The sequence below is a fragment of the Anolis sagrei genome, chromosome Y, assembly GCF_037176765.1.
Source record: "Anolis sagrei isolate rAnoSag1 chromosome Y, rAnoSag1.mat, whole genome shotgun sequence".
Classification (NCBI taxonomy): domain Eukaryota; kingdom Metazoa; phylum Chordata; class Lepidosauria; order Squamata; family Dactyloidae; genus Anolis; species Anolis sagrei.
Window position 1 is genome coordinate 71,846,182 of NC_090035.1, and position 20,502 is coordinate 71,866,683.

Below are 20,502 nucleotides of genomic sequence, written 5' to 3' on the forward strand. Positions count from 1 at the left end.
TTCTTGCTCTGCATCTTCTTCCGCAGTGAGGGCATTGGGTTCCAGGTGGAAGGCGGTCCCGGTCGGGGTTGGCTTGACGCGCTTTCCTCCTGGCACGTTTCTCTCTTTCACCCTCCACTCGTGCCTCCTCAAATTCTGCAGCACTGCTGGTCACAGCTGTCCTCCAGCTGGAGCGCTCAAGGGCCAGGGCTTCCCACTTCTCAGTGTCTATGCCAGAGTTTTTAAGGTTGGCTTTGAGCCCATCTTTAAATCTCTTTTCCTGCCCACCAACATTCCGTTTTCCGTTCTTAAGTTCGGAGTAGAGCAACTGCTTTGGGAGACGGTGGTCAGGCATCCGGACAACGTGGCCGGCCCAGCGGAGTTGATGTTGGAGGACCATCGCTTCAATGCTGGTGGTCTTTGCTTCTTCCAGCACACTGACGTTTGTCCGCTTGTCTTCCCAGGAGATTTGCAGGATTTTCTGGAGGCAGCGCTGATGGAAACGTTCCAGGAGCTGCATGTGATGTCTGTAGACAGTCCACGTCTCACAGGCATAGAGCAGGGTTGGGAGGACAATAGCTTTATAGACAAGCACCTTGGTCTCCCTATGGATGTCCCGGTCCTCAAACACTCTCTGCTTCATTCTGGAAAATGCTGCACTTGCAGAGCTCAGGCGGTGTTGTATTTCAGCGTCGATGTTGACTTTGGTGGAGAGGTGGCTGCCAAGGTAGCGGAAATGGTCCACATTTTCTAATGTTACGCCATTAAGCTGTATTACTGGCATCGGAGAGGGATGGGCTGGTGACTGCTGGAACAGCACCTTGGTTTTCTCAATGTTCAGTGACAGGCCGAGCTTCTCATATGATGGTCTGGACTAAACTTGGCACACATAACCACAATGACCAACTTAAAATATTGGTGGGATTCCAGCAGGGACTGATGCTGGATGATGAGACCTGAAGCCCTCCCATATCTGATGACTATTACAACAAACCTAATCATGGTATCACCAGTTACCTATAAAATATAAAAATGGAAGTGGAAATTTCTTTAACCATTGAATAGAGTTGTAGAAAAGCAACAAATTTATTTAAAAGGAGGATACCAGTTAAATGTACCACGGTGAGTATTTCATGAAGCATGCCTATGGTCAAAAGTTGGTGTCCGATATGAAATACATGCCGCTATTAAGATTGAAGGATTGTTGAATTATTCTAACATAGATGTCCAGCAGATGTAGAAATGCTTTAAGTGAAGACTAAGCATTGCTACGTAAAATAGATATATTAGATGTAAACCATGGTTTTATAAACCAAGTGGACTTTATGGGTCACAAAAATCGTATTTAGAGCATATGTGGTGCATCTGCAGCATTGTGCCCACCCTCATTCATTACAGATATAGAATCTTAATGCTTTATAGCAAATAAAACTAGACAATATATGGATATTCAATAATTATTATTGTTTATATGCAGACTGATATATACACATGACTATGTATGACTGTACATACAGTAGGCAAAAATAAATTTTGGAAATGTACAATGCTATAAAAATTAGCAGAATTGTAACAGAATTGTAACCTATACAGGCAGCACAGGAACCAGCTGGAAGCTGGATAGTGGCCACAAAGATCCATTGATTTCAGATCAGTCTAATTCAAGGACTATATTGTTGTTACATTTTATATATCAAGACTATGCATTCTTTAGGTGCAGAGATAAAAATAGAGAAGAGAGCATGACAGTCTTTCAGGCTCAAAGCATATGTCTTGGTCTGAATTGATTCACGGGTTTCCTCCTTCTCTGCATTGAGTGTTCAGCAAAAAACAGATTATGGGGTCTCCATTGAAGAGCTGTGGGATTCAGCAGGTGTAAGAGAGCAATGGCTGTAGACAATGAGCCCTTTGGGTCAGCGTGGGATGACAGAGAACTTGTACAAGGGTGGGACAGTGACTAAGCCGCTTTCCAGAGGAGTGACGTCAATGTCCTCAGGGGGGATAATGGGCTTCAGGCGGAAATTCTGTAGGATGTTGGTGAAGAAGAGGAAGAGCTCCATGCGGGCCAAGGATTCACCAAGACAGATCCGCTTTCCTGCAAGGAGGAAAGGACATAAACAGCTTATTTTCAGAGGTCTTCTGCCAAACCCTTTGGTAAGCCTCTTTGCTACATAAACACCCTGACTCACTAGTAAAAACCTAAGGGTTCTATGGACTTTCCCTCTTGACTAACAATTGTATCTCAAGCAAGTTTTTTTCCTCATGTCCTCCCTTTGTCCTGGGTCTTTTTTGGCCATGCCCGACTGTCTGAAGATTATTTGCAAATCCATAACTCTTGCTACTGGGATTTTGGTAAATGCAGCTCATTCTAATCCTACATCTAAACTCTACTGTTTCTGTAATTAGTACTACACTGTGATTGCCTTGAAGCAGCACCTCCCAAAGACTTCTCAATGGAGGATTAGGTATTGGAAAACACTGTAAAAAAACTTTGTGCTCAGAAACCCTAGTGAAATAAATTTGAATTGATGAAATCTTCATAATTTTTGGATTTATTCTGCACAAAATATTCTGCTCAATATATTTCTGGAGTGAAATAATACCACTGCAGGGAAACATTAACTTTGGGGGATAAAAATGTTGGAATTTTTTTTTTTTTTGGCCAAATATATTTTCACTTACACTATTTTCTGTGCTAGGAACTAAAGAGAAAATACTGTTTATTGTACAAAAACAGGTCAAAAGTAATATAAGTTTAAGAGAAGTCTTAAACTGCAAATAGTATTTAAAAACTACACCATTTTTGAAAATTTGATAGCAACAGGAAGAAAAAATCCTGAAATTCTTTGTTTCTTTCTTTGAGAAAGAAATTAGCAAATAATGACATCTCCATTGTTGATAGCCATCACAATTCTGGTGACACCTTTCAGTGAAAGCTGAGAAGACTTGAGAATGCCAAGGTGATGGTCAGACATTATTCCACTTAGAAGCCAGGCATGTGGAGGAACACCAAATGGGAGTCCTATTATGTGTGAAAAGACTATACCTGAAGAAAATGGGACAAAGGCATCGTTCTTCTTGAAGCGACCATTCTCATCCAGGAAATTCTCTGGGTCGAAAGCAAAGGGTCTTTTAAACATTTTTGGGTCATGAAGGACACTGCTGAGAACAGGGTAGATTTCAGTCCCCTGAGGAAAACATAAATAAGGTTGTGGTGGGAAATTCAAAGGCTTAGAAATAGCATCAGGAGGTTTTAGAGCACAGCCTGGTCTTTCACCCATTGGTTGCCTGTGAATACTATTTAAATATTAAGTGTAACCAACACTATTTTCCTGGACCTTCCCTTGCAATTTCTGCAATCGTAATCCTTCATAATTTAGTGGTGACATAGCTTGTGAATTCAGTACAAATGTGCGATCCAGATTTGGGAGACAAGTTTGAACTCTGAAGCATTTCTTGCCAGCTCCCCTGCCAAAAGACCATAATTCAACATATTTGGGGAAACCACAGAAACAAAGTTTCTGGAGTATGACAATTACTTCCAAAGTAAGTACTGCACAATTAATTTTGAAATGCTTCACAGGGGTCCAGAGTGGAGTGGGTGGGCACCTGCACAGTATACCCTTGTTCCTCTCCTTTGGTGGCTAGGTAGAGGAATGTTAAGTTCTTGGCTTTTGCCTCTATTGGTAAATCACTATTCCTCTTCATTGGTTCAGCAGACAGGCAGGCCGATATTAAGATCCAGGACACATGTGGGTTTGTGAACTTTCCTATCAGCTGTAACCAATAAACAATACCTTGTTATCTCAAAAAAAGTCCTTTGTGTCTCACATGCTTCATTGGAAATTGTGCCCATCACCTTGCTCACACAACCTCTAGAAGTAGACAGTGTTTGTTTATAGGCAATTTTCTAGAACATGGCCATATAGACTGAAAAACTTACAACAACCCACAGATTTTAGGCTGCTGAAGGCATGTGGCATTTCCAAATAATACTTGTGGATGGCTTTGGGGAAAATGAAGCATACTATAAAAATGATCACCATATTAAAGCAGCATATGGCTAGGGCTTACTTGCCATCCTTACTGCTTATACCTTAGGGATGAGGTATCCTCTGAATTCCGTGTCTCGGATAACTCTGTGAGCCACATCCATGGGAACGAGATCACTGCGTCTCTGTATTTCATGAATGACAGCATCCACGTATGGCATCTGGTTCCGGTCTTCAATGTTTGGGACACGATTATGGCCAATCACTTTATCAATTTCTTCATGCACTTTTGCTGTCAAAAAGATGGTAGTCGTGAATTGAGAATTTTGAATGAGGGCTTAGTTACTAATGTCTATAGAAACAAATGGAAAATCTGTTTTAAGAGAGCAAGCAGTTTCAAGATGTATCCTGGAAACTGTATGTAGGGGCCTTTGTCTGCATTTCCTAGGGGGGTTTCCAATTGGTGGGGGATATTCAGCTAGTTTTCCCCATGACATTGCCCACTACTCCATACCTTGAATTTCAGGATGTTTCATCAGAAACAGAAACCCATATCTAAGAGTGGAGCTGACTGTCTCTGTTCCAGCAACGAACAGGTTCAGGGTCGTGAGCTCTAAGTTCTTCTCATTAAATTCACTTCCTGGCTTGGTGCTTTCCTGAAAAAAAAGGAAAGAACAAAACATTGTGAGAACCCTCTACTATCCAAGAATATGCAATTAAAGCATATTTAAAAGATGCCCATCCAATCAAATTTTAAAGGTCTCTGAAGTAGAAGTATCTACCACTCTTTCAGGCAGCCCATTCTACTGTGGAACATCTTCCTGATGTTTTGATAGAATCACTTTTAAATGAGAACCAGAATGTAGTTCCATTTCATTTTGTACTTGAAATGCAAACTAGGAATAATATTGGCTGTTATCAGCAGTTCCAGACTCTGCAAAATGGCCAGTCTTGATTAAAGCAATTTCCCATTTCTCTTTGGATACAATATGATTGATATGATAATAATGCATTTTGCTTTCTGAGAAACGTGTTGACATCATCTTCTATCTTTATCAATATTGCCCTAGAGCGAGGTAGGAAGCTTGATGCCTTACACATGTTTTGGACTAAAACTCCTATATGCCTGCAAAAGCATAGAAATGTGTCAAGGAGAGAAAAATAATTGTAATTTGGAGGACATCAAGGTGCCTGGAGTTCAATCATCAAAACTTTATTACAGTCCAGAGACCCAACTTGCTCAGCAACAAAAGGTGCAAAGAGCACAACAAACCCATAAGGCCAACTAAACACAGCACGGCATGCAATGCAAGATGCACACGAACAAGGGCAAGAGCACTACAAATAGATATAAGGCATGTTTCATCCTAAGTCCCACACAGAAAGTTGTCTTATTCTGGTTACCTCAGAGAGAAACTTGTCAACAGCCAAGGTCATATGTAAAAACTTTGTAACCTAGTAAAAAATAGCATGGAATTGGCCTAATTTATTGGGTAAGTTTTTCAGTAGTGGTTTAATAATATGTAGTCAAGCCTGCTTATAAAATTTGCTGCACAATAAGGTGTGATTCATACTGCTTATTACATGGGCAAAGTCTTGCATTGTATGGGACTCTCACAAATCTATGTCAAAGAGCTTCAGATGGCAACACATTGCACCTTGCCTTAGAGAATATGCAGCAATATTTGGCCACAGTCAAGTTCTTAAGATAATTGGCTTATTGGAGAGGCCTAGCATAGTGTATACTCAGGGCACTTGGGGAACAAGAAACACATGAGCGAGAACGCAGCTCACAGAAAGCAATGTCTTATAGTCTTTGTTTAAAAAATTTGAGTGTCATGTCAGATGTGATGAAGAAAGGCTGATAGAACAGGTTTTGTAAGAGTTAATCTTGAACCCATAACAATCCTGGGCTAGATGATGAATCAGACCTGAGGCTAGTCTGAAAGTACTGACTTTAAGCCACTATATAGGAGCCCACCACCAAGCTAGTGTTGACAGGGGGATTTCCTCGGATTCTTTACCTCCTTTATGAAACACTCAAATACCTTTTCCATCTGGGTGAGGAAGCAATCGATGAAGTCCCGTTGGAAGTCAGAGTCAAAGTTCTCTCTGTTCTTCTTCACTTTCTTGGCAATGAAGAGCCTCATATTTTCCAGGCTATCATAGACTTTGGCGGGGGGTCCTGGGAAATACTTCAGAAAGCTCTCATACATGTCATAGAACTATATGAGAAAACAAAACATGCTGAGTTGATGATCTGCCATATTACTCCCTGGCACCAGCATCATTTTCCTAGTTTTGCCTAGGACAATTTCTAGATAAGCTATGTATGCCCAGAAACATCTTTGGGTGGCATTCTGTTACTAACTACCACCCATGGAAATGCTGTCAGAATGTGTAAATTACTCAGCATTTCTTTAAGTGCCAGCAGAATCAATGTCTCAGGGTTACACAAAGGTGTAACAGAATGCTGAGACTGTTGCATATATGTTTATAGTAACCTAATGAGAGCTTGATGAGGGTTGACGGTTGGTGGATAAAGATAGGAGGAAGGGAGAGATTGTACATACTGTGTTTGTAGTTGTATGATTGTTTGCATCTTAAGCAAGAAAAGCTTTCCAGTTGGAATGAACAACCTTGTGTCTGCATGTTGTTTTTGTTCCTGAGGAGACCATTTCATTGCAAAAAGGTATTGGGCTCCCTAACAGGAGTGATTTCAATTATTCCAACCTATGTCTCTTCACTACTTATATCTAGGGGTACTGTTCCGTCTCCTAGGATTTTATTTGCATTGCCCCATAGTTATAGGACATAGCATCCTTTTGCATTTCTCCCAGGGTTGCTACAGATTCAGCAACACCCTGATAGTTAACCATTAACAGAGGCTGGAAGCCAGCCTGCAAAGCCTTTTATAGTATAGCATAGAAAAAGGACTCAGATGTGCTTGCGGTCAAGCCAGGCCAGCTCAGACAAGCCATCGTAAGTACTTACCTTCTTGCCTTCAAAACTAGTGCTGAGTTTAGATAGGGAAGGATCAGCTCCTCCTAAAAATAGCATCTCAGCACTAGGGCAGAGAATATCCCAGGATTTCTCTGCCATTGAGAGAAGCTCTGGCTACTTCATCTCCAAGATAGCTTTGAGATGACCTGCTCTTTCTAATATAGCAACTCAGGGCTAGGGTAGAGAATCCCAGGATTTCTCCACCATTGAGAGAAGTTAATCCAGCAGCTGAAGGGAAAGGCAAGAAAGAAACATCTACATGATCTTATAAGTTGACTGTTTGTATTTGTAACTTCAAAAAGTTGTGCCAAGCCTGTCAAGGACTGTGTGAAAATAAAACTCTCGTTTGATGTTCAATCTGAAGTGGCCTTAGTTGCTGGGATTTCTGAGTTTCAAAGTAAGGCCCCCGCAGTCCACCCGGCTAAAGAAAGAAGTACATCATAATTTTAACCTTATAGGGCCCGGGTGTGACGGCACAGGTACTTTTCTCAAATACAGGGGCATGGTCAGACCACCTCAATTGAAACAAACAGGAAGCTATAGCCAATTCCAGTATATGATATAAACTGCTAAACTACAACCATACCACCAGCATATCCCCTATTCTAAAAGTATACAAGGCCACAATCATGTCTATATTATCTAATGGGGCAGAACTGTGGGGTCAAAGGGAAGTACCACTTCTGGAACAGGCACAGAGCTGTTTCCTAAGGGAAATACTTGGAACAGACAAAAATGCCCTGGCCCAAGCAGAGCAGACTTTGGAGCCCATTCTATCTATCTAGTACTATATTTTGATAAAAGTCTAATTACTACTTAAGGATTCCTCAAATGGACTCAGGGAGACTTTCTAAATTCTGCCTAGAAGAAGAGATAGGTCTACAGCAACCTTATTTATTTTGTGTCAAAAGCATTGCATAAATAAAACAAGTATAAAACTGATAAAAAATAGAAGGAGCATAAGCAGCTAAATAATTTTTGACCAAAACCGGGCAACAGCAACCACATTGTCTGTAGCTTTAAGCAATTCTCCCTCTGTGCATGAGGCAGGGCATTGTGGGCAAGCACACAGATGCTGAGTTGTTTGTTCTGTCCCACAGTTGCACAAGGAGGAGGATTCTTCTAGTTTGTGCCATTTAATCAAATTGTGTTTTGATCTGCCCACTTCACTTCTGAGTCTGTTGAGGGACTTCCACTCAGCCCATTCTTTGTTTTCCCCTGGAGGAAGACCCATGTGAGGGGCCATCCAGTTGGGATTTTCTGGTTTAGCTGGCCAGAGGGATGTTCTTGCTGTTGCTGGGGGAACATTAAGAAGAGTGGTAGTCCTTGTAAAACTTTTTTCTTGATTTGACTCTACTGGTAGGAGGTTGATAGCCATACAGTGGATGGCATTCACATTGTTCCACCTTATTTCTCACAATTAGCAGCAACTTTGGGGGGGGGGGGGGGGGAAGCAATGCCAGCTAGCTTATAAAGTCTATCAACGAGGATAGATTTGAGACATCCTATGATTCTACATGTTTCATTCAGTGCTATATTCAACTGCTTCACATGGGTAGACTTGTGCCTACCCATGTGAACGGTAGGCATACTCAGCAGTTGAATAAGACAAGGCCAGAACTGATGTTCTTATTAATGTTGGCTCTGCATCCCATGTGCTGCCAGTAAGTTTCCTCAGTATGTTATTGTGTGCAGCTGCTTTGTGCTTGGTGTTCATGTAGGGTTTCCTAAAGGTTAGTGTTCGATCCAAGGTGACACCAAGATATTTAGAATGGGGACAGTGTTCAAGCTCTTAGCCTTCCCAGGTAAATTTCAATTTCCTGTTGGCTTCATGGTTACGTAGGTGGAAAGCACACACTTGTGTCTTAGCAAGGTTAGGCTCCAGGTGCTTATCTTTGCAGTAGCTGGAGAGATCTTCCAAGGCATTAGTAAGTTGGTTTTTGACAGTTTCAAAGTCTTTTGCGTGTTTTGTTAGGCCAAGGTTATCAGCATATATGTGAGTGGTGGCTGTGCTGATCATTAGTAAAGATGTTAAACAAGGTCGGTGCCTCTATAAAGGTGTATCTGCTCTTCAGCAGGATAGGTCACTGACTAATAATGCTCACAAGGCACAATAAAGAAGAATGCGGAGCCCTCCCCATTTTTGGAGAGAACTTTTGCGAATTTGATTACACTATGTAATGCAATTTTTGTTCCTACATAATAAATGCCATTTCCTAATTGGTTCAAACATAAAACATGGAAAAGGTTTATTAAACTGCAGCACGTTTTGCAATAGTTTTTCAACGAATATCTCATTGTTGCACATCCATTCAACATAGATGTGCAGCCACAAAGGCAAAGTTTCTGTAGTGTAACAACTACTTTCAAAGTAAGTACCACACAATTAAAAAGGAAATCACATTTTAAAAACCAGGATTTTTTTTCAAATATTGTTACATAGTATTATCTATTGCTTTGATTTAAAATGTTTTCTTTAGGAATCTCTAGGTCCTCCAGTGTCATTTCAACATGCCAGATCCATATAATCTTTATGTGTCTTTGACTCATTGATCAATGTATCTGCATGTAACATCAAACTTGTAAAACCTATAGATTCCAAGAGAGGCATTCTCTCAGTTGCCCCAACCAAGAGAATATGGAGAATGATGTATCTAGGAATTCTGAAGATCTTAGCTGCATATAAGAAAAAGGCAAATAAACCAATGATTGCAGATATATTGATCAATCAGTCAAATGCATGTAAGGAACATACAAGTCTCCTATGGTAGTATTATAGCTCAACATTTCTGTGGTGGAAATATTTCCTTTAGGTACTAGCAGGTGGCACCAAGATATTCCTTCATTGATATAATAGACAGAAGAAGAGGTATGGGTTACCTGAGCCCAGCTTGAGCTCATCTCTCGGAACAAGACATTAATCATCTCCATGAGGGACCGGAATTCCTTGTCCTCGTAGTCAAAACGGTCCCCAAAAACAATGGAGCAAATGACGTTGGAGACAGCCTGGCTGAGGAAGTAGGTGGGGTCAAAGGGCTTCTCTGAAGGACAGAGAGAAAAGAAGGGTTTCATAGAAAATTCTCATACAACTTGGTGCCTTCCAGATGTTTGAAATGGATGTGCCTTGTGGTCCAGTATATCTGGAAGATTGGCATCAGGATGGGGGAAAGCTGGGCTAGACAATATCTTGTAAGACATGTGGAAACATGGAATGGTCCAAACCCTTCCCTAGATGTGACAGTTTCACCAATATCTAAGGGCGCATCCACACAGACACTAAAATCAAGTACCAAGGTCAGAGTGACCACAAAATGTACATCCTCAATGAGGGCTGCCGAAGTGAGCATTAAACCCACTGCAGCCAATCAGTGTGTATTCCATGCAGAGCAGAAACCCAAGACCAAAATGTGGAGCCCATGTGAGGATAGGGTTTGTGTTGAAGTACTTTTGGGAGAAGAAACCAGAGGGAAAAACAATTATTTTCTTTTCTTGGTTTGCCCTGCTTTCAACTAGCACTCATCCTCAATGGCCAGACTGCTTCTTGTTAGTACATTCTTCCAGACAAAGCAGGAAAAGAATTAATCGATCACATTGATCTGCAGTCTTTGTGGCTGCTGTTCCAACTTCCAGCTGGTTCTTGTGGCACCTGTGTAGGTGCTCTGCAGGGGACTGGGTCTCATCCAAATTCTGACCTGGTTTAGATGTTTGTGTAGCAGGAGCCTAAATTACACAGATGTCTTGTCTTGTTGGACAGGGAAATTATTTTCCTTCTTCCTGCTTTCTGATTCATTTTAGAATGAGGAAATTCCCCTTATTTTCTTTGTTCTGTTTCTCATTCTCCCTATTCTCTTTCAGTATTCCTTCCCATCCATCCCACATTTGGGCATCATGCCCTAAACCTCAATTTCTTCCTTTTCTTCCTTGTATTCATCTGGAGCCCAAAGCCTCCATAATCGGGTGTTTTCCTGGTATATGGAATTCATGTTAGTTCTTGTCTAACATGCTGGGAAATATATTAAAAGAATGGATTGCATAAAAACATTGGTTTGACTTCTGGATTACAGTTACAAAAACATAGTCTACAAATACACACCTTTGTAAATGAATTGTATGCACAATCCCTATGTATTCAACAGGGTGGGGAATATGTAGGGATAGTAAAGTCACATGATTCCAAAGTATTGGGCAGCAGCCAGTGCAAGTGATAGCGTTCTTCTAACTATTGAGTTGAAGCAGATTGTTATTTTCGCTGTCCTTTAATGAGCTATCACCCAATAGATTTCCATGCCTGAGCAGAGGTTCAAAGCTTGGCTTTCCAGTGTTCTAATCCAACTCTTAAACCACTACACCACACTGACTTGCAATATCATAACTACAGTAATTCACATTTATTGTTCATGCACCACTATAGTGACTGAAACCTTTGGTTACAGTTGCAATTGCAACTCGCTCTACTTATAGGAGAAGACTGTATGGGTCTTTACTCACTACTCTATCCTTTAAGTCCCTGGTTACTCCTCTGTTTGGAGGGGCTAAATGGGTTAAAACTTGGGGGAAGGGCTTGGAATAGCATGCATAATGTAGCCATCACCATACTTGTAGCTAAAACATCATAGTCATCTCCTAGAAGAGGACCTCAGACATAATGATATGCATAACATTTACAGAAAATTAAAAGCTGGAAGAAGACGTTGCGCCAACTCTACTGGCTGCCAATTTGCAGAATTCAAAGTGCTGGCTTTAACCTTTAATGCCCTAAATGGTTCCGGCCCAGCTTACCTGTCCAAAGACCATTTCTCACTGTGAACCATTTAGGTCTTAAAGATTGTCTGGGGAGGCCTTGCTCTCGGTCCTGCCTCCTTTGCAGATGCGACTGGTGGGAACGAGAGACAGGGCCTTTTCAGCGGTGGCCCCTTGGGTATGGAACGCCCTCCCTAGGGACATTAGATCAGCCCCCTCCCTTTTAACATTTTGAAAGAGAGTCAAAAACTGGCTTTTTGAGCAAGCATTTCCAGATGCAGTGTAACAGGCTAATTTAGATCCACGGAACGATTGGACGATGTGACTGGAAAATGATTTTAGTAATGAGATGTTGAGGACTTGTGTTTTATTGTTTTTTATTGGCTTTATTGTTGTTTATATGGTTTATATTATATGTTAATGTTTTAATTACATTTGATGTTAGTGGGGGCATTGAATTTTATCATTTGTAAACTGCCCTGAGTCGCTTCCAGGCTGAGAAAGGCGGTATATAAATATGGTAAATAAATAAGTAATAAATAAATTCTTATTCTTTATATTGTTATTTTGTTCTGACATACTGAAATACTATTTACTTGTGCAGGATGAGAAAAAAAAACATTGCTGTTCCTTACAGCTCAACTCACCCTTGGTCTTTCTGAATTCCTCCAGCAGGAACTGGGCCTCTTCTTGGATACGCTCGTGAATAGTTTTTTTCCCCATTCCAAAATCCCTCAGGACATTGAGGGAGAATCGCCGTAGTTGCTTCCAACGCTCTCCATCGGAAAAGATCACCCCTGCGGGAAACAGGACAGGAATGAAGCTGCCAACGGGAAGTAGTGGAAAATGGGAACCATGACAGCAAAGCTGATAAGGATGGCTCACCATGTCCTTGGAAGGTCCGTTCCAGGGTAGGGTTGGTGGCCCTTCCACTGAATTCATCTGCCTTATCTATCAGGGCCTCCTTCACGGCATCATGTCCACACAAGACCACAATGGGCTTTGTTCCAAAATAGACAGTGAACACGGGGCCATATTTTTCACTCAGCTGTGTGGGAAAATAATCGATTATGTAGGGACAATTTAGTTATGGGGTCAGCAAATCTTTTGTAATGGTGTTCTTTGAAATAGCCATATCTGACAGCTCAAGTGTATAAGAACTAGCAGGCTTCAAGTCCTACAGCAGAAGGGGGCAGAGTGAAAGGGGTCTCTCTAGTTTAGCTACTTCATCACATTAGGCAGGGAAGTGTGTGGCAGAGGAGAACACAGAAGAGATCAGTCTTACTCAGATGTTTTCCTCTATCACACTGTTAAATGTCTCTCAGTTTCCTTCCTTTCACGCTGCAGAGATTTGGCCCCAACCACCATCCCTCTCCCTGTTTATTGTTGAAATCTGGGAGGGAGGGAAAACAGTAATGCTCCCTCTTGCTCTGTCTCCGTCCCTCTTGGCTGCCCCACAGAGAAGAGGGTGGGCCTTGGAAAACTATAACTCCCAGGACTGCATAGTATGGACCTATGGTATTTAGAGTGGAATCCAAGAGCATTCATTCCATACTGTAAATGCACCAAGAGAAGGGGATGTACCTTGGGAAACTATAACTCCCAGGAGGACTCTATCGCATGGAGCTATGGCATTTAAACTGAGGTGCAAGGGCATTCATTCCATACTGTAAATGCACCAAGAGAAGGGCTATGAACTTTGGAAAACTATAACTCCCAGGACTGCACAGCATGGAGATATGGCATAATAATAATGCGGGGACATAAGAGAAGCCTCCCACAAGGATGATAAAACACCTGGGCTTCCCCTGGGCAACGTCCTTGCAGACAGCCAATTTTCTCACACCAGAAGTGATTTGCAGTTTCCCAAGCCACTCCTGACACGAAAAAAATTGTACCACTCATAGGCCATGACGTCAAATAACATACAATCTTTAAAAGTACAATAAACACTTTCCAATATAAATATTAAAATTTATTCCATGTATTGGCTCTTTAAAATTATATTAGCAGTGACAAAACCGATAAATACTGGAGTGAATTTGGAGGAATTGATCTTGATTTCTGAGAGTTGTCGTTCACCTATATCTGGAGACACGGTGACCCCCACCGACAATAGATCGGGACTAAACTTGGCACGCAGAACCTCCATATCCAACTGAACCTACTAGAGGGGTTTGAGGGGACTGACACACCATGGTGGGAGTTGTAGTTCATCCTGCAGCCAGAGAGCGCACTGAACCACAGCGACGACGCATCTGGAGCAAACTTGCCACACATGCTCAACATACCCAACTTAAAGTACTGATGGAGTTTGAGGGGGTTAACCTGGCATGATATGAGTTGTAGTTCACCCACCACCTTATGTATTTTCTTAATGGAACTACCCACAGACTGGGACTGTGGCACAGCTGGCTGAGTGTCAGCTGCATTAAGATCACTTCTGACCAAAGGTCATGAGTTCGAAGCCAGTCCCAGTTGGAGTGAGCTTCCGACCAATTGTGTAGCTTGTTGTTGACCTTTGCAACCCGAAAGACAGTTGCATCTGTCAAGTAGGAAAATTAGGTACCACCTATGTGTGGGGAGGCTAATTTAACTAATTTAAGAGGCCATAAAAAAGACTCCAGCAAAGCATGCAGGGAATGTGGAAGTACTTCATCAGTGTTGCAGATGGACAATGAAAGCGACAACTCCCCTGGCGGCCAGAAAAATTAAATCGCCTCTCACTGTGTCTATATCTGTTGTGTGTCTTTGGCATTGAATGTTTGCCATATATGTGTACATTGTAAATCCGCCCTGCGTCCCTTGTGGGGTGAGAAGGGTGAAATATAAATATTGTAAATAAATAAATAAAAAATCCATAAAAAAATTAAAATGGCTTTACCAGGAACCCAAGCTAGTCAGGTAATAATTCATGATTATTTGGAAGGAACTGCAAGGAGAAGAAAGATTCACTTGAGGTCTATACTAGAGAACTGGAAGAGGGATCAGGAGACACCTTAATACCCAGCATCCCCAACATACCCACACTGTTTCCAAGGGACAATTACTCACCCTGAGAAGAGATTTTAATATTTCTGATGACTTGATCTGCAGGAAATTTCCAATTAGAGGTAGAGGTGTAGGTCCTGGAGGGAGCCTCCCCTTGTTTGATAGTTTCCTCTTAAATGATACCATGGCAAGGAAAGACAGGTAGATGACAAGGAAAAGGGTGACTGCCCCCAATAGCTCCATGGTAAAGTTTGTCCCTTGTTGAGCTCAAAATCTGGACTCTGAATCCTGTCTATGTATTTAATTTGGCCTGAATTTAGCCCCACCTTCTATCTTACATAACTAAATGGCATAAACAAATTGAGCTGGAACCTGGTCAGTTATTGTAATGGTAATTTTTTTCCTGCAGGGTAAGGATCATTCTTAGCTATCTTGGACATTTTGGAATTGAGACCACCAACCAAAAAAGGGCAGAGTGGTGGACAATCCTACAGCATATAGATATAAGTGGAAATTGCCCTTCCTGTTCCCATTTTGAGAGGGACTCCAGAAGTTAGCAGAGATATTTGGGATAACTAGGGAGGGTGATGCATTAAGGCAGTGTTTCTTAATCTTCCTAATGCCATGACCCCTCAATACGGTTCCTCATATTGTGGTGACCCCCAAACATAAAATTATTATCGTTGCTACTTCATAACTGTCATTTTACTGCTGTCATTAATCGTAATGTAAATATCTGAAATACGATGAATTTTTCATTCACTGGACCAAATTTGGCACAAATACCCCATATGCCCAAATCTGAATACTGGTGAGGTTGGGGGCTGATTTTGTCATTTGAGAGTTGTAGTTCTGGGATTTATAGTTCACCTACAATCAAAGAGCATTCTGAACTCCACCAATGATGAAATTGAACCAAAAACAGAACTTCCAGGACCAACAGAAAATACTAGAAGAGTTTGGTGGGCATTGGCTTTGAGTTTTGGAGTTGTAGTTCACCTACACCCAGAGAGCACTGAGGACTCAAACAATGATGGATCAGGACCACACTTAGCACAATTACTCAATATGCCCAAATGTGATCACTGGTGGAGTTTGGGGAAAATAGACCTTGACATTTAGGAATTGTGGTTGCTGGGATGTATAGTTCACCAACAATCAAAGAGCATTCTGACCACCAATGATGGAATTGAATCAAACTTGGCACAAATAATTGCCAGGACCAACAGAAAATACTGGAAGAGTTTGGTGGGCATTGGACTTGAGTTTTGGAGTTGTAGTTCACCTACATGCAGAAAGCACTGTGGACTCAAAAATGATGGATGTAAACCAAACTTGGCAAGAATATTTAATATACCCAAACGTGAACACTGGTGGAGTTTGGGGAAAATACTGGAAGGGGTTGGTGGGCAATTTTGGAGTTGTAGTTCACCTACATCCAGAGATCACTGTGGACTCAAACAATGATGGATCTCGACCACACTTGACACAAATACTCAATATGCCCAAGTGTGAACATTGGTGAACTTTGGGGAAAATAGACCTTGACATTTAGTAATTGTAGTTGCTGGGATTTATAGTTCACCTAGAATGAAAGAGCATTCTGAACCCCACCAACAATAGAATTGAGCCAAACTTTCCACACAGAACCCCCATGACCAACAGAAATTACTGTGTTTTCTGATGGTCTTTGGTGACCCCTCTGACACTCCCTTGTGACCCCCCCCCCCCGGGGTAAAGAGTAATTTGTATGTCTGCTATCCAAAGTTACAGAGGCTACTCTGGTGGTCCATTTGGTTGAGAAAAATTGCAGGCTGCAATCCAACATCCCATTGGCATAGTCTAAATACTCACACAGAGAAATAAACACTGTGCCAGCACTGCAGAATTGGCAACCTTGAGCTATCTATGTCAATGCCATTTCACAATGTACAATGTAATGCATAATGTGCAACTACTTACCTGTCTGAATGTATCTCCCCCTAGGAACTATCTCAGAGTTTAAGTTTTTTTGGGGAAGCCCTGCTATCAATCCCACCCCCCTCGCAGGGGTGACTGGTGTGGACAAGAGACAGGGCTTTCTTGGTGGTAGCCTCTCAGCTTTGGAACTCCCTCTCCAGGGAAATTAGATCAGCTCCTGACTTTTAGGAAGAAAGTTAAATCCTGGTTGTGGGACCAAGTATTTGCACAATGATTCTCAGTGTCACAGCGATTTCTCGGTGCAATAATGAACAGTGAGAATTGGAATGGCTCCTGGAATATGTTTTTGGATTGTGTGATTTTTAATTATTTTAAGTGATATGCTTTAATTATGTGAATTAAAAGTTTATGTTGTTTTATTTTTATATGTATTCAAGGCATCGAATTGTGCCTCTGCTGTGAACCACCCTGAGTCCCCTTTGGGGTGAGATGGGTGAGATACAAATGGGGCAAATAAAGAAATAAATGCACAATGCTCAGCCCCAATTTGCTGTAGACAAGTGGAAGTCACAACCATAATGCATAACAATGCTTTGATATTAGCCACCTTGAGTTCTGATATCAGGATAAAAATAAATAAATAAACTTGGCTTTTGCCACTGTCGGCAGAATATGTCTATTCCGAGGTTGGCAAATAATTCACCTTGCATGCATAGTATAATTTATGTATTCCTATGTCACTACCAGTCCTTCTCTGTGTCTCTCTTTTCCTCTGACTGGTAAGTATGCGATGGAGCAACTCTCTTGTTCCGCATTGCTCAGCTCATTTCAGTCATCATGATCATATGGTGCAGTGGGTTAAACCGCTGTGCCATCACGCCTGGGGGCTATAACTCTTAGTGAAAGAGACATAGACATGACATCTTTCCCCCAGGGGATTGCTTCTTGCCTTCCTTTAGAGAACTGGAACTCCCAAGGACCAAAACACTGTAGATAACTCAAAATAGGTTTTATTGTTCACAAAGAGTTATGCCTTTAAGGCAATAAGCTGGAAGTTTCAAAGGGGGTAAAGGAAATATACATTACAGTCTCTGGTTGTCTTGGGTCCAAGGAGATTTCACAGCTGAGAAGCTTTTCCTGTTCCCTCTTTTCTCAATGGCTGTGAAGGTCAGAACAAACACAACCCCCAGTCCAATAGCCTATGTTGAAGGCACAGAGTCTTCCTTTTGATGCCAAAGGACCAGTTTGAAGGCGCTTGGGTCTCCTCAATGTTATTCAGGGCGATCTGGACATGAAGCATGAGTCCCAAGGGTAAAAACCTTAGAATTGGTGATGAGAGGTAACTTAATTAAGGGCTTTAGAGCCAAGCCTCTTTCTCATGTCTATCTGATAGAAAGTTTGATGGTAGAATGGAAAAGGAAAAACTGCCCTCCTCCAGGAAGAGTTGGAGCCAAGCAATTGAGCTGAGGAAGCACTATAACTGGTGCAAACAACATTGATTGACAGCTATAAATAACCAATCAATCCAATTATATATTTACAACTAAGCAAGTATGGGCATGTTATACAGTTTGAACCTTTGCACTTTAAAGTTCTACACACAGGTGGCTCCACTTGCGCCGTCACAACCGCTGAGCTGTTGAACTTGCTGACCAGACAGTTGGCGGTTCAAATCTGGGGAGTGGGGTGAGCTCCTGCTGTTAGCCCCAGCTTCTGCCAGCCTAGCAGTTTGAAAACATGCAAATGTGAGTAGATCAATAGGTACCACTCCAGCGGGGAGGTAACGATGCTCCATGCAGTCATGCAGGTCACATGATCTTGGCGTCTACAGACAATGCCGGATCTTCGGCTTAGAAATTGAGATGAGCACCAACCCCCAGAGTTGGACATGACTAGACTTAATGTCAGAGGAAAATCTTTACCTTTACCTTACACTCCTCTGCTTGGCCAGTGATTTGAAAAGTATCATCCTCCATTTCTAGTTTCATCCCATGTTCAGTTATTTATTTATCATGTCAGGAACGAACCAAACAGTTGTATTATATTTTTAAAAAACCACAAAGTTTGCAAACTTGGCATTCTATTAAATGTCCTTTGACCTGTAGCTGGGCACTTGGAGTGCCTCTGGTGTTGCTATAAGAAAGTCCTCTGTTGTGCATCCCATGTTCAGTACTATAAACTTACTCCTGAGGCCAGAAAAGTATGTCTCCATAATATCCCAACCATCTGATCGGATTCCCCCCCCCCCCCCCCTTATCACTTCATTATCTCTCCAAGCAGAGATCTGGAAATGAGTCTGGGCTAAGTCAATCGCATTTCACTTCCTTGTATCCCTACCTCCCTCCCACGAAACATACTACTCTCATTCCAAGGCAAAGGTGTTAAATTAGCCTTTGGGCCATTAATTTGGAGGGTAATGTAATTAAGGGATCATTCCCACATTAAAGGAAATATGATAAACAATCTAAATCAATTTAACACGTTATTCCAAACCCTGAGGTCATATGCCACGGCGATTCCAGATAAAACACAATGTGGTTAACTGGTTATAAGAGTCAGCCAGGTTGTTGTCAAGCACTGATATGATTAAATCCATGTAGGTAATACTTGGCTCCAAATGCTAACAGGTTCTTTATAATCTTCCCTTTTAATTTGTATTTAAATCTTTAGCCTGCAATACAGGCATATTAGCTGAGTCATGTTTACTCACTGGCCAATGATAAACTCGAGACTGGGAAATACAATCACTCCCCCTTTTGAAAGTCATATTTGCACTTGGGGAAGGTTAAACAGACCAGTATTAGCTAGACTTATTCTAGCATAAACCCAACCAATACTATTATTAAGAGGTGTTACTGTTGAGGAGAACCTCATAGCATTTCATTTGTGAGTGAAAGATAATAAATTAAGCTCTTATGGAGTATCCATATCCCATAAAGGTTGTTGTTACATTACTACATAGCGGAGCCAGCAAAGTGACTAATGCAATTTAATTGTGACACAACTGCTAGTATCCCGTTATGCATCTTTGCAATTCTCCAGCAGGGTTTCAACATGTTTCTGCTATGTAACTCAATATATGTAGAATTACATAACGTACACCATGATAGAGGATTCTGACCAATAAACACACACAGCAAATTCAGTTTGTGTTTATTTATGAACCCAAGTGATCTCTTCGATTGTCTAGAGAGGCCTTTCTCGCTCCCACCTTCTTTGCTGGTGCGACTTGTGGGGACGAGGGAGAGGGCCTTCTCTGTGATGGCCCCTCACTCCCTAAGGATATTAGGCAAGCCCCTCATTGGCAGTCTTTATGAGGAGCTTAGAAACTTGGTTGTTCCAATGCGCCTTCCCTGAATGAAAGATTAATAATTCCCTGATCTGACCAATTCTCTGCAAAATGTCCTCTGAAGCACTTTATTCTACCTGTTGGGGCAATTAATCCTACCCTACCCTCTAAAACCCGTGAAGACTCATTTCATTGCTGTTACACCAGTGTTTTACATTTTTAATCTATTCGAATTGGCCCTGCCCACAGTGCTGGATCCTTATGTTTTTAAATGTTGTGTCTTTTTGTGGATATGTTATTTATAATGGTTTTTTAATTGTATTATATTTTTTGTTTTACTCTATTGCTGTGTTGGTTATACTGTTAGATTGTATTGTTGGGCTTGACCTCATGTAAGCCACCCTGAGTCCCCTTGGGGAGATGGTGGTGGGGTATAAATAAAGTATTATTATTATTATTATTATTTCTAATTATTGCCTGAATAAAATATATTTTAATGGTTTTATATAATGGTTTTATGGTAAAGCTGATGTATTTGCAATAACAGTAGAGTCTCGCACACTATATTATTTTATTTATTTGTTTACA

The 20,502-nt window shown here is 41.4% G+C and overlaps 1 protein-coding gene across 1 annotated transcript; it reads right to left on the reverse strand.

Annotated features, from left to right (window-relative positions):
- Positions 1-1,426: 1,426 nt before the first annotated feature.
- LOC137095050 (cytochrome P450 2G1-like) lies at positions 1,427-14,978 on the reverse strand. Its single transcript, XM_067461234.1, has 9 exons — positions 14,769-14,978; positions 12,600-12,762; positions 12,362-12,511; positions 9,855-10,015; positions 6,020-6,196; positions 4,486-4,627; positions 4,076-4,263; positions 3,026-3,167; positions 1,427-2,074 (listed from the first exon to the last, which is right to left on the reverse strand). The coding sequence occupies exons 1-9, from the start codon at positions 14,946-14,948 to the stop codon at positions 1,893-1,895; spliced, it is 1,485 nt and encodes a 494-aa protein (XP_067317335.1). The 5' UTR covers positions 14,949-14,978; the 3' UTR covers positions 1,427-1,892.
- Positions 14,979-20,502: the final 5,524 nt, after the last annotated feature.

Coding starts and splice junctions, on each gene's coding strand:
- LOC137095050 (XM_067461234.1), bottom strand. CDS start 14,948: ATGGAGCTATTGGGGGCAGTCACCCTTTTCCTTGTCATCTACCTGTCT. Junction 10,016..12,361: donor GGAATTCAGAAAGACCAAGG/GTGAGTTGAGCT, acceptor TCTGTCCTTCAG/AGAAGCCCTTTGACCCCACC. Junction 4,628..6,019: donor TCCTCACCCAGATGGAAAAG/GTATTTGAGTGT, acceptor CTTTTTTTTCAG/GAAAGCACCAAGCCAGGAAG.